At 49.2% G+C, this 14,685-nt stretch overlaps 1 protein-coding gene across 1 annotated transcript; it reads left to right on the forward strand.

Annotated features, from left to right (window-relative positions):
* Positions 1–278: 278 nt before the first annotated feature.
* On the forward strand, positions 279–6,545 carry SKIDA1 (SKI/DACH domain containing 1). Its single transcript, XM_021530387.4, has one exon. The coding sequence runs from the start codon at positions 279–281 to the stop codon at positions 2,742–2,744; it is 2,466 nt and encodes an 821-aa protein (XP_021386062.1). The 3' UTR covers positions 2,745–6,545.
* The last annotated feature ends 8,140 nt before the right edge of the window (positions 6,546–14,685 follow it).

Below are 14,685 nucleotides of genomic sequence, written 5' to 3' on the forward strand. Positions count from 1 at the left end.
GCAAACCTGATTTTTAAGATTATATATTGATTGTAGTCTCACGGTATTTTTTAATTTATTTTTTTAAATTTTGTCTAAAGTTTGGCACTTCATTCACCAGGAATAACAGCCTTTGTTATATTTTATTAGCAGGATGCCTTGAGACAAATACAGCATCTGGCTGAGGATTGTGTGTGTGTGGCTTTTCCTTTTTTTTTTTTCTTTTTTTCTTTTTTTTTTTTTTTTTTTTTTCATCTCTCTCTCTCTCTGCAAATGCTGGGAATAATTTAATTCACGAAATGGGAGACCTGAAGTCGGGTTTTGAAGAGGTGGATGGCGTGAGGCTCGGCTACCTCATCATTAAAGGAAAGCAAATGTTTGCACTCTCCCAGGTTTTTACAGACCTGCTCAAAAACATCCCGCGAACTACCGTGCACAAGCGAATGGATCATTTAAAAGTAAAAAAACATCACTGCGACTTGGAGGAGTTGAGGAAACTCAAAGCCATCAACTCCATCGCTTTCCACGCCGCCAAATGCACCCTGATCTCCAGAGAGGACGTGGAAGCCCTGTACACATCCTGCAAAACCGAACGGGTTCTTAAAACGAAACGGAGGAAACTAAGCCGGGCGCTGTCTGCCACAGATCTCCGGTCGGAGCTCGCTCCCCCCGACCCCTTCTCCGGCTTCTGGAAGGAGAATAAACTTTGGCTGGGTCTGAGCGACTCTCCTCGGCCGCTGCTACCCGTCCGGAGGAAAGCTCTGCGCCCGGGGGACACAGCCTTGCTACCGGCCGCTCATCTACCTCACATTTTTAGTAAATACACTGGCCACAGCTACCCAGAAATCGCTCGGGCGCCTTGCAAATCCCCCGTAAACTATGAAACGGCGCCGGCGGTGGGCGGCTGCGTGCCCCTGCGCTCCCGTCGCCCGCTCGCCGCCGCGGCGCGGCCCCGGCTCCCGACCGCCGGTCCCCCGCCCCTGCCCGCCCGCTGCCGCCGCCGCCGCCACGGGGCGGCCGCCGCCGTCACGCTGGGCCCCCCCGGCGGCGCCCGCCGGCCCCTGGCCCTGCCCCGGCCCTGTCGGCCCCGTGGCGCCCCGCGGCTGCCGCTGCCTCTGCCCCGCGGCTTCGGGCCGCCCGCCTTCCCCGAGAGCGGCAGCAGCGACTCGGAGTCCAGCTGCTGCTCGGGCCGCGCCGCCCACGACTCGGACTGCGGCTCCAGCCTCTCCAGCTCCAGCGAGGGCAGCTCGGAGGAGGAGGACGAGGAGGAGGAGGAGGACGAGGAGGGCAGCGGCGCCTCGGACTCTAGCGAGGGCAGCTCAGAGGAGGAGGAGGAGGAGGAGGAAGAGGAGGAGGAAGAGGAGGAGGAGGAGGACAGCACCTCGGACTCCGACTCCAGCTCGGTCTCCAGCCAGGTTTCGGTGCAGAGCATCCGCTTCAGGCGCACCAGCTTTTGCAGCCCGCCCGGCGTGGTCCACGCCAACTTCTTGTACCATCTGGCAGCCGCCGCCGCCTCCCGGCCCCCGGCCCCGGCGGAGCCCGGCGGGCTGCCCGCCCTCCGCGGCGCTCCCGGCGGAGTCAAGCCGGAGCTGCCGGAGGAGTGGGGCTGCCCCGGCTGGGCTCCCGCCGCCCCGGCGCTGCGCTGCTCCGGCGGCCTGGGGAGCTGCTTCGCGGAGATAAGAGATGATAGGGTATCCGAACTCACATTCCCACACTCTGAAATTTCCAATAATGCCAAGAGTACTGACCTAACAATTAACTGTGTTGCAAAGGGGGCCTCTTCACCTAGCCCAAAGACAAACAATGCATTTCCACAACAAAGAATACTCAGAGAGGCAAGGAAATGCCTTCAAGCAACTACTACACACCGTGCAGATAACAATACAATAGCTGCTAGGTTCTTAAATAATGATTCTTCATCAGCGGCAGCAAATTCAGAGAAAGATTCCAAAATCCCTCATTGTATTGAATTTGCCACGGATTTGCCCTCTTTACAAACTGATCCTGCGGAGGATGCTGCTTCTCCAGGGGCAGCAGCAGCAGCTGAGCTCCAGTGCACTGATACAGGCAATAAGGCATTGCCATTCCTGCACAGCATTAAAATCAAAACAGAGGACAGCAGTGCGAACGACGAGTATGAGCCTGATCTTACAACACATAAGCTAAAGTGTGAGTGCAATGATACTAAGGATGAGTTTTACGGTGTGACTGAGAGTAATAACCAGGACGCTTTATTAACAGCCAAGGAAGATTCTGCATGCACTGAGAAAGAAACCACTTCCTTAAACCCACTGACTCAGAGTCAGGTCCTCTCATGCACTTTAGGTACTCCAAAACCTGAGGATGGGGAGTATAAATTTGGAGCAAGGGTGAGAAAAAATTACAGGACACTGGTTTTGGGAAAGCGACCTGTACTGCAGACTCCTCCAGTCAAACCAAATTTGAAATCAGCTCGAAGCCCACGTCCTACAGGTAAAATTGAGACACATGAAGGAACACTGGATGATTTTACAGTTAACAATAGACGCAAAAGGGTAGCCAGCAATGTAGCATCAGCAGTGAAAAGGCCATTTAATTTCATGGCAAATTTTCCCTGTCCACCATCACTAATTATTGGCAATGATGGGGATTTGTTGCCAGCTTATTCCTTAAACACCACTAAGGATTCCCAACCACCTCACAAGGCCCATCCTGTATGGAAATGGCAGCTGGGCGGTTCTGCAATACCTCTTCCACCTAGCCACAAATTCAGGAAATTTAATTAATAAAGTAGTTTGGAAAATATTTTCTTGAACCACCTTTAACTTTCTTACCTTTTTTTTTTTTTTAACTCTGCAGCATGGTTTGTACAAACCCATTAATGCTATACACTATTGGAATCCTGTTTTATCACATTGTGAAGACAGAATCTGGATTACTATTTTATTTACCATTACAACAGTGGGGGGTGTTTTCCTTATTTTGGGATCTTGGTGGGTTTGGTTTTTTTTTGGTTGTTATTTTGTTGTTGGTTTTGTTTTTTTTTTTTGTTCTTGTTGGTCTGGGATTTTTATTTCTTGTTTGTTTGTTTTGTTGCATTGTTTTTGTTTTGTTTTTGTTTTTGGGTTTTTTTTTATTATGTTACATTCCACAGAGTACTTCAGGCTAAAGACTCAAGTTAAACTCAGTTATTATGGTAGAGCTGGAACACTTTACTGTTTAAATGCTAATAATGCACCAGTACCTCAATTCAACTGCTGCAAATAAATGTCAAAAGGTTGAATAATAAATATTAGAATGAGCCATTAAATTTATGCACTAGATTTTGAAAATGGAAGTCTAACTGTTAATTCAGTTAAACTTTGTTAAGTTACATGGTTGCACAGTAAGGGTTCACTATAATTCAATGTGGCAGCAGTATACTTTTCGGGAGCTTTGTTTTCGGGTGCAGGGGTGTCTTTTTCGAAGGGCAGTTGCACTTACTCCTTCTTCTCCGCTTTGGCAAAGACTGGGGTCCGCCTGCGACCCCAGTGCTGGGAAAAGCTGCCTCATTTGAAACCAGTAAATAAATGTGGAATTCTATTTTTGGTAAAAGGGTGTCTTTTTACTTGTACAGCCACTCTTTGCAATTGGGAAGCCTTTTTGTTTCACCTAGAGGTCTTAAATAAGGTTACTGTTATCCACTAATGTCATACTTAAGTTGTGGTCTGAACATGCCCCTTACAAACTTGCAAAGCAACTAAAATATTTGCCCGGCCAGCAGTACAATTTATGGTCCAGCCCCTCATGCTGGCTGGAGGAAATAGCAAAGCAGTAAATACAACACAGAAAGTGAAATGATAGGCCGTAAGTGGAAAGATTACACAAAATCAGAAGACCATGTTATTAATAGCTTTTTGGCAACAAAACTCAGGTGATTCAACCATGTTACACTTCCCGGTTCTATCCTCATGTCTTGAAATTTGCTGTTGTGGGTTTTTTTTGCCATGCTATCCTCTCTATGTAGCAGAAACATATTTACTGCACGTGACAATCAGAGGCAATTATCTATATTTGCACTTAATATCAAAATAGTCAAACAGGCAGACTTCTAGAGTCTAGCCCTCGGTAAGACATGCTGGTATAATATATTGTGATGATGGAAGCAGTAAATCAAAATTATGGAAATTTGCACTGTTGAAAAGCATGCTTTAGCTTTATTTTCAATTAAAAACACTGTTTTTAAAAAATCCTGATTCCAAACACTTTGAATTATTACAGAGTTATCCGTGGTTTCCTCTCCATTTGTAAGTTCACTGTTTTTATTTGGAGGAAATACACTTCAAGATGTTAACTGTTTCACTCCCTCCCTCCCCCCCCAACCTCTGCAAAAGAAAGGGAAGGAGAGAAAAAAAAAAAAAAAAGGCTGGAGGCCGAGGTGGAGGCAGAGCTGAGGACGGGGGAAGATGTCTCTTGTGGGGGGGAGGACGGATACAGCAACTCTGAAAACAGCCTGAAAAGTTTGCAGCTTGAGAAAGGCAATAATAATTGAGTTGCTGAATCAGCAGAGTTTAGGATGAATAATTGCTGGTTTCTTTCTTTGGATTAGCATTTTATTTATACTAGATCATTCACAAATTAAATTTTAAGGATTCCACTCATCGATCAATCCTGGGAGAATAATTTATCACAAATCAAAAAAGGAAAACAAAGCAACAATGTAATGTTTACTGTGTGACTCAAAGTCAACATTTCTGCTGGCAATCCACTGCCTGGGTTTCAGTTTTTTAATTCCTGCCTTTTGTGATGCCCTGTCCCAACCCCTCGTGTCTCCAAGTATTCCAAGCAGTCACTAACTGATTTCAGCTCTGTTTACTATATCCACACCGGAGTTTTTCCCTCATTGTAAAAAGCCTAGTCTAAGAATACCTGCAGCCAAATATATTTAGAAAGAGTAAACAATTGCCTTTCAGTGGAGTTACCCTTCCCCCCTGCATGCACACGCACACACACATGCACACACATCACTTTAAGCTGCCAATTGCAAAAGGTGCATTGCATACTTAACTGCTCTGCTGAAATTACGATGGTCATGAAAAATCTGCTTACTGAAGTTGTTCTGAAATGAATGTTTACATTCGTGTGTTTAGAGCTGCACAGATTACAGCCTTATTTCCAGAGAACTGTAAGTACGTACAAAATGTACTGCTCAGGAAAGACCCCCTGTTCTGTTAGAAACCGTGTCTGCCTGACAAAGGTCTTCCCTTGACCAAAAAAAATTAAAAAAAAAAAAAAAAAAGTAAAAAGAACCAAAAGATGCAAAAGTGCAATATGCAAACTTTAAACCTAAAATTTCACCTTGTCAGTTAAACAACATATCACTTTCAAAGTAACTCTGTCCCCTGACCCTGTTTACTTCCAATTAGAGATATGCTGATTTGGCCAGGAATTGTAAATTACAGAGGTGCCTTTTCAGGTTTTGAAATAATCCGGGGTGAGGGGCTGGGGGTTGGAGGGAGAGGTATAAGCATAAATTTATACCAAATAGGCTCTGCAGAGTTGAGGACGTGAAATATGGCGCCCAGTGTTGCCAGCGGCCCGGGAGCTCCAGGCACCCCCGGGCATCCCCGGCAGGCTGCTCCGCTGCGCTCCCCTCCAGCCAGGCAGCAGCAAACGGCAAGGAGTTAAACAGCCAAATAATTTTCACACGTGCACACCTCAGTTTAGCACAAGTCACTAGCAGGGACATTCGTGGTTTTACTACCGTTGGAGAAATTAGCCAGGTACAATAACTCACCAGGAGAAAAAATAAAAAAAAAAAAAATAAGGGGGAGGGGGATGGTATTCTGTTCAGTTCTGGTAGTTTGGTAACTGTTTCTGATGACACTGTAATTATCACTACTATCAGAGTTCATTATCATTTCAGCCTGAAACATGTAATTCTTATCATTGAATTACATAAAAATAACCAAATTTCTCCCATAAAGGTAAGTTCTAATAATGAGGAAGGAAACCCCAAGATTTTCCATGGGAGACAGGCTACCATTTTGTTGCGATGTTTACATGAGATAAAACTTACAATGCGTTAGTAATTGCCACCACTTTCCAATTCCTGGTACACAAAAATCAACAGAATTTTCTAGAGGAAAAAGCAATTGAGGAAGTGCATGTACTGTAAGGACAATACTTTGTAGGTATTTGCCACAAATAGAATTCATTGGGAAATTTATTGTGAATATTTCTGCTGCCAGATGGAAGACAAAAGAAAGTTTTGGACTCTTTAATTCTCTAGAACATTAAAAAGGGAACATGTGTAATGCCTTCAGCAACGAGGTATATTGCCTTAAAAGATGTAACTTGCCGTTTACAGCAATTTACTTTAAGAAGTGATTGTTCTATAAGTTACATTTACTTGACTACAGTGGGATAATCTCTTTACTGGTTGTTTATTTAAAAAACCACTACTAGCAATAATGCAAAATAGTGGTAGCTGTTGTATGAAGATTGCTGTTTAATCAATTCATATGGTGATTTTTTACATGGTCTCTGATCCCTTTTACTCTAACAGATTTAGTTGCCAATAAATTAAATTTTCTGCAGAAATGAGAGCAATGTTACCATGTTTGTGTTTGTCGCTGTTCACACGTGCGAGTGGTTGAGACAGAAAAGGGTAAAAAAAGTGGCATTTTTGACACACGGTGGTAATCTGGAGGAAAATATTCTACATATGCAGTATGTTAGAGAACATGAAACACGGATAACCTTGTTAATTGTGGTTTTTATGGTTAAGAGGATTGCTGGGACGAATATGTAATGGTTCATCCTGGGATCTATTTGGTCAGCTTGGAAGCACAAAAGGAGGGCGAGCGCCTGAAAATGAAAAGCCCTGGCTAGCAAAATCAAGAGGGAGGCTTTGGGATCTACCTCCCTGAAGTCACGCTCGCAGACATTACCCATCCCCTCGCTACTGGGCCCTTCCAGCCGCGCTCCAACAGCTCCGGCCTGACCAGAAACCTTTCGGGAAGGGACAGCGAGCCGGGTTTAGGCCTTACACGTTGCATTTTTTCACTGTGCTGATATAATTATTTCCCGTGCCCTAGGCCCCTCTCTCTCCCCCTCTCCCTTTCTCTCCGAGGCGGCCTCACAAGCCCCCGCTTTAAAAGGCCCGAGATGTTTTGCATGAGGCGCTCACAATAGGGGTTGAGGGAATTGACAGTTTCAAAAACAAGGCGCCCTGTCCTTTCCAGATGCCGAGGACCCCTCTCCCGCACCATCTCTCGTTTGCTCCTCGCTGCTGGTGGCTTTACCCCAGCATTGCAAATACACGGCAACAGCTGTGTTTGTAAACAGGGGGGAGTACGGTGGGAGCGCCGCCGGCCCCCCTCCCGCACCGCGCTCCCGCCGCCTGGAAATCACAAAAAGAAAAAAAAAAGGAAAAAGGAGGGAAAAAAAATATATATATATAAAAGAGAGAAGGGAGGTCAAAAAAATGCGGGAGCGCAGCCGGGGCCCCCGAGCGGCGGGGCTGCCCAAGCGCGGCGGGCCCGGGCACAGCGCTCCTCGGGCCGCCATCTTGCCCAGCGCGGCGGAGCCGGCGCCCCGGCCCAGCTCCGCGGGCCGGCTCCCTCGCTCCCGGCCCGGAGCCCCGCGCCCGGAGCGGCTCCCGCGGGCGGCGGGGCCGGCGCGGCTGTGCCCGCGGCTGCCGCTCTTCAAAGCGGGGCCGTAGCTCCCACCCCACTCCCCCTGCAGCTCATCCGCCGGGGCGTCCATCTTCCCGGGCTCTCCTGTGGCGCGGCCCCGCCGCCTCCCGCCCTGCCCGCTCCGCGCTGGGGGCGAGCCAGGGGGCAAGCCCGTGGTGGCTCCGCGGGGCCCTCGGGGCAGATGCCGGGCTCCGGGCCAGGAAGCGGCCGGGGGAGGCCCGGGGCTCCGCGCTCGGCACTTCGTCGTCCGCCCCCGCGGAGTCGGCCCGGGAAGGGACGGGGAGCGAGGTCAGCGCAGAAGGTCCAACAGGGCTGTTTGCTCTTGCGTCTAAAATGTAGCCGGGGCTGTAAAGCGTGTGAAATTACGCACCGGTCTCTTAAAGAGTGGCTAATTTATAGTAAATAGCGAGGGCTTTGTAAATGGATTTATTATGTTGTTTCTTGTTAATTGTTGAGAAAATCCCCATTGTTGAGTGTGAATGGCTTTATGGGCTAACCCGGGCCGCGCTGCAATCCCGGGGCAGTAAATGGCCGCTCCGCTAATGTGGCCCGTAGCGAGAAGTCGGACCAGCCGCGGTGACCTTTGGGCGGTGGGGCCGGACATGGATGTCCCGCAGGCAGACCGTGCTGCAGCCTCGTCCCTCGGCGAGGGACGCGCCGGGACCGGAGCGAGCCCTTCTCCCTGCCCGACAGCCCGGGAGCAGCGGCGCGGCCGGACGCTCCCTGTGCACGGCCGAGGCCGCCGGCCCCGCCGCGGCAGCGCACACGTGCAGGAGCCGCTCCCGGCCTTTGTTCGCGGCCGGGCTGCCCCGGGTGCCCCTGCCCGCCTGCCCCGCACCGCCCCGGCCCGCGGGCCGGGTGTCCCTGCCCGCTGAACGGCACGTCCGCATGGCGAGGGAGGCTCCAAGGCGCCCTCGGCCTCCCACGCCGCCGTTCTCCTTAGACAAATAAACAGGAGCCAGCACCTCCTGTCCCTTCTCCCTCGTTCCAGAGGGGCGGGGGAGGGGATGGCAATAGGGGTATCGCAATGAACTTCCCCAAACTCCACACCGCGGCCCCCCTTCCCGGCCGCGGGTAGAGGCACGCCGATGCTCTCGCCGGTCAGAAGGACCGGGACGCGGGGACTCCCCGCCGCTGGCACCCAAACCCCTCCCGCGTGCACGTGTCTGCATATTGTAACATACAAATCACGATGAAATGTAAATTCTACTCTAGAAACTTATATTGGGCTATTCTCTTTCCTGAAATCTCTCCCCCTCTGATTTCGCTATTAGGAGAAATCCCCCTGGGTTTAGAGCACTTGTTTCACGGATTTCTGTACAGCCCACATCTGTTGCCTTCCCCTCTGCGGCTCGGGGCTCTGCCCCTGCTGCAGGCAGAGGAAGGAGCGGGTCTCCCGGCGGGCCGAGCCGCGGAGGGGCCTGCGCAGCCCGGTTCTGCCTCTCAGAAATCGGCGATTTTCTAAACTGCCTTTCAGGATGGGGATTGAATTGCAATAGTGTCAGATGCGCGGCTCCCTCTTCCCTGAGACTTGCGCTCGCAAGGCTTTTCCAGGCTGATTAGTAGTGTCGAAGCTGCTAGATAGGGCTGTACAGTCCATTTCCCTCAAAACAGGATGTTTCCATCAACCTGCGTTTGGTGTTCCCCGAAGAGCCTCGGAGACTTTAGCTGGGAAACACGCCCCTGCTAAGACCTCGTCTTCAGCTGCCACTCGGGTCACTTCACATCTCTGTATTATATTTCATCTTGTCATTCCCCTTTCTCTACCTTCCTGGGGAAAATAAATAAATAAAGTAACAAACAAACAGCCTTGGAAAAGCAGCTGGTGATGGTGAGGCGCGGGGACACCGCACCGGCAGCGCCCGGCGGAGCGGCCGGGCTGGCCACCAGCCCCTCTCCGAGGCCGAGGCACGGCTCTGTCCCGGACACACCCTCCCCGACCTCCCGGTTGTTTGTTGTAGATTTGTGTTGCTCCCAGAGCAAAAAAACCTGCTCTCCTGGACCACCTCTCGCCTGGCTGCCCCGGGAGCAACGCTTTTGCTGGGTCTTTGTGCATTTGTGGAGATGCGTGTGAATGGGGCTGCGAGTGTTAAAGCTGCCACATAACCTGTGCGAACATATGTTTTATATTTACCCGCGATGCTTTTGTCTTCCCGAGATTCAAGGGTAAACTGCCCGGGATAACCACAAACGTACAATTATTGTTTAGAAAAGTGCATGAGGGAAAAAATATTATTCAATTTAAAAAATAATAAAACACCATTAAAAAAAAAAAAAAACAACAAACAAAACCCGACATCACCACCACCATCACCTCCCCCTCCGCCACCGAACAACAACTAAACCAAAAAGGGTTTGTTCTCTTTTGGAAAAACTAATCTCCATTTTTGTGGACATGACGTTTTGGTAAGGGTAAATAGCAATAACGTGCTATTCCTTGTACAGTTTTCCAGACCGTTTGAAAAACTTTACTTTGTCTGTTGGGGTTGTTTAAAGTAGCACATTATAACCAGAAGAAGGATTTTTAGGTTGTTTCTCGCTATGACATAATCGTCCCCTTCAAAATCTGGCAAAGTTCGCCTGAGGGAAAAAGATGTTCATGTTAAATGATGTAGCAGAAGAAAAGAGCGAGCGGTGTTTAATACGCCATATAAAATAATGTCAGATCTCCCCGGCTGTGATCTCGCAGTCTCTCTCACATTTTAGAGTAAGTTTATAACTGGTTACCTGGGGTTTACAAATTTTTGCTAATAAAATCTCATTAATTCCATTATGATTTCTGTGTCCTTCTCCTGTAAAGGGGCCTGTAAAGCATAGCCATTCTACACAAGCCCTGCCATTCATCAAATCCGTGAACATTCGTATTTCCCTATCTAGCTGCGTGGAGGCCGATAAATAGAAAGGCTCTCCAGATAATCGCTGATATCTCCTGCCCTCCACGCAGAGTACTTGGCGGTGTTTGTTCCGTCCCGGAAACCCGGGCTTCTGAAACAGGCTTGAAAGTAGGTGAACTTCTTAAAACACACATGAAAGTTGGGAATCTTTATATACGTGTTTGCATTGCTCGTGGGGCAAAGAGGAGTATACCCGGCAGCAATTCCTCATCAGCGGACTTAAAAGAGTCTCCTGCCTTTCCCGAGGCCTTTCTGCCTCCCTCTCTCCCTCCCCTCTGTAAACACCCGCGCACAGATGCGGCGAGGCTTCCCGGGAATGCTCCAGCCCGGAGTCCTGCTCCTCTGCCAGCTCCTGCCGTGCTGCTGCATTTGTTCCTCCCGTTTTCCGCAGGAGACGGATGACATCGGGTTTAGGAAAAAGCTCCAGAGGGTAACTGCGAGTTCAGCGGCTCGCAGCCCCAACGCCGGCACAAAAGTACAGGATGATTTTGCTGTGGCTTCGTGAGAGCTGCTCCGTCTTCACAAAACCTGCGAGCCGGAGCCGCCCTCCACGCGGAATGTACTGCTTGTGTTTGGTTTATCAACGCCGATGGCGTCTCATCATTAAGAAAGACGAACTGCATAAACATCTGATAGTTTGTATTAGAATCATGCACAGTGACAATTGCACAGAACTGGTTTTAATTTTATTCTAAAGTGTTTACACATCTACATATGGTGAATTCGTCTTCGCTCAGAAAGTTAAGAATCAATAGCGCTAATAGCTTTGCATAGGTATGATAGCGATTAACATTTTTGCTTCCACCAGCCCCAGGTTTCTGAAGAGGACCGCTTGCGTGCTGAAAGAATGAGACTGGAAAACTGGCTCTGTCTGCTAAGATGCTCAGGATTTCCTCGCAGGCATCACCGAATTCATCAGGACTCGCTCCGTCTCCATTCACGGACATGGAGAAGCAGCAGCCCCCTTGTTCCGTGTTTATCTCTGTTTTGCAATGACTTCGCTCGCCAATACCTGCAAAGCTTAGCCTGAAAAAACAACTCGCTGATTCCCGGCGAGGAGAGCTGGTCCATGATAAAGGGCTGGAGCCTAGCTCCCCCGAACTCCGCCTGTGATGACAGCGTTTTCTAGGAACCTCTCTCGCTCCCAGGGAAGTGGGAAAAGCAAAGTTCCCGGGCCCGTTCCCTATTACACACTTTCTATCAAGGTGCTGCAGATCCTTTGACAAACTCCTTGGTTTTCCCAAGGGCAGTCCAACGACCTCCAGTCATAGCAAACTGGGGTGGCAAAAGTTAGGTTGTGCCGGGACATATGCTATAAATGAGGATGTGGTCTCAAAGAGATCATTAAACTATGTATTTGTGTGAACTGAAAAAAAGAAAACTCAAACACGAGAATCATTGACATTTGCAAACGCTTCTAATGGAACAATTTTCCCAAACGTCGAAGGACTATTATTTTTACTTTTCAGGTGTTGGCTTACAAAGATCATGAAATCACATAGAAACTTTAAGCCTAACCCAATCCACAGATGTCTATGCACGTCTCTAAGTCAAACAGGTCAAATATTTTTTAAAGACGCATTTACCAAAAGAAAAAAAAAAAGGCATCTAAGCTGGAAACCTGTGGGGGCATAACAAAAGGAAAGAGGCCACAAAGAAATATCCCACAGTGGATTACAAGGTTATGGGACAGGTCACTACAGGAAAGTTAAACAAAAAATGAAGGGTACATTATATAAACCTCACATAATTAAAAAATAGTTAGTTCCAATGTCGTAGTTTTACCTTCAGATATTTGTTGAGTTTGTTGTTCAAGTGCCTGTGAATTTATTGGGAGATTATTCTGTTAATATACCTTTATTTACCCGGCGTTTGCTTTTCCACATAATTAGAAAACTGACCGCAGCCTTTAATGACTGTGTATTTAATGAAGACTACGATTATTTTACACCGCAGACAGATGTACCGAATGTGCTATTATAGGGGGGGACGTAGTCAGGCAAGAAATAACCCCAGCCTTACACAGAGAGAGAACTCTAAGACAGTAATATATTAAATATTGCAGCGATCGATTTCAATACCCTGAGTGGACACGGAAATAAAAATTCACCCCCAAGATGAAATGATTAGGAATTCTTTGTTGTGCGGGAAAAAAAAAAAAAAAAAAAAAAAAAAAAAAAAAAAAAAAAGAAACCAGCGATTTTTTTTTTCCCCCAGATCCTTTTTGTTCAGGTTAGAAGAGGGCCGGGCAAGCATCTTTCAAGCCCTTAGGTCGCAGTTTGGGCTATAACCCTAGAGGTTAGCCGCATCTCAGTGGCGTTTCTCCATGGTAAAAAGATGGGTCTTTGTCCGAAGAGAGACGGATTAAATATCAAGCCCGGCTCCGGTGCGCGGGACAGGAGCGGCCCCCCGGCAGCGGCCGCCACCCGCGGCAGGGCTGCGCCCCGGGGCGCCCGGCGGGGGACGGCGAGCGGGTCCCGCGGCCGGGAGCCCGGGACCGGCACGGATGGGGCGGCGGCGGGAGGGGAGCGGGCCCGGGCGGCCCCGCCGCAGCCCCTCTGTGGCCAGGCCAATTAAGGCGGCACACAAAGCTGCGCTCCAAGCACCGTCCGCTCCCACCGCTGCCCCCAGCCCGCTCTTGCCTTTCTTTCCTGCATACCTTCCCCCTCCCCTCCCCAGCCACAGCCCTTCTCGGCTTTAATTAATAATTAAAAGGCGGAATGAAAATTAAAGAGGGGCAAAGGAGGAGCGAGAGCCCGCGGGAGCCCGCCTGAGCACCGGACTTGGGAGAGAAGGTGGCCGGGCGTCATGCGGGGGTGCCGGGCGGGGGTCCTCCCACACCTTCCAGGCCACCTCCTCCCCCCTGTTCCAGCGGGATGCGGTCGGGGTGGCCGCGCACAAGGCTGCGGTAGCTGGGTCTGAGGCTTGGCAGGGCAGTGGCCACGGGCTCGAGTTTGCTCCGCTGCCGTTCGGCTGCAGGGAACAGGAATTACATCGCAGAAAATGCGAACCTGTTGACTGCCACATCTCGAGTGAAAGGGCCGGTAGTCTTTTACATTTCCAAACCTATGAAGTTGGGACGCCATCGCTGGGCCCCTGGATTCACCTGTCACTGCAATCACTGCCCCGGAGCACTGACAAATATTCACAATAAAAGAGTGAAAGGGTCTCTTAAGGTTCACTGATTTGTGTGTAGAACTTTGGAAAACTGCAAACAAGCGAGAAAAATTGTCCATTCTTGTGAAGGGAAATACAAGATTGCACTTAACCGTTCAGCGACAAAACCCAAGGACTGGCCAAAGAGCCGGTGACATACACTGTAATCTCCATAACAATTTCATTTCCTCTCTTCCCTTTCCCTCTCTTTACTGGTTAGTAAAGGGGAAAATCTAAGGGTTTAATCCCGAGGAAGGCTTTCCATTTATTCCCACTACAGGGAGAAGGGGATATTGAGAAAAACCAACAGATCCCGAACAAAATGGAGAGGGAAGTCCTCAGGCTCCGCGCTGGGAGAGGTGGGTTGGGAGCATCCAACCAGGGGACACATGCGAGTCAGAGTGAAATAGAAACTGGAGCTATTAAATTTCCTTTTAAGTGTGCCTTTGGATTAGTTGTACACGGAATCTAATAATTAAGGCCCTTCTCTTTAGAGAAAACCTTTTCGGTTTCGTATTCCAGTGTCGGGCGTGATTGCTGCGTGCTCGAGAGAAAAAACATAAAGGACTAGTTTTTCCTTTGAGTGCGAAAAAGTTGCTGCCACGTAAGTGGTTTTTACTAAAGACGACATTAAATTGTAGGGTATTAGCAGTTATCACCGAGGGATCTGTTTTGTGCCGTTTCAGGCCTCAGAATCTGCTGTTCCCGTCTTGCCGGGACCGGGGAAAAGCGCTTCCCGATTAAATTCTGCATTAATAGAACTTGGCAACCGGCAACAAAAACCTTGCTTAAGTGAAATGAAGAGACAAAAGGCACTTTAAATGCTGAGGTTGGGGGCTGGGGAGCTTATGCCACTAATTTTAAATGAAGACGACGTTCACGCCTTGCGGGCAGCGGCGAGCCCGTGCTCGGGCTGGGTGAGGGATAGCACTAATTCTCCTCCGTGGGCTCGCTGCGAGGCTCCGGGCAGGTCTCGCCGCCCTCCGCGTCCTCCCTCG

This window comes from Lonchura striata, chromosome 2, assembly GCF_050655825.1.
Source record: "Lonchura striata isolate lonStrDom1 chromosome 2, ASM5065582v1, whole genome shotgun sequence".
Classification (NCBI taxonomy): Eukaryota; Metazoa; Chordata; class Aves; order Passeriformes; family Estrildidae; genus Lonchura; species Lonchura striata.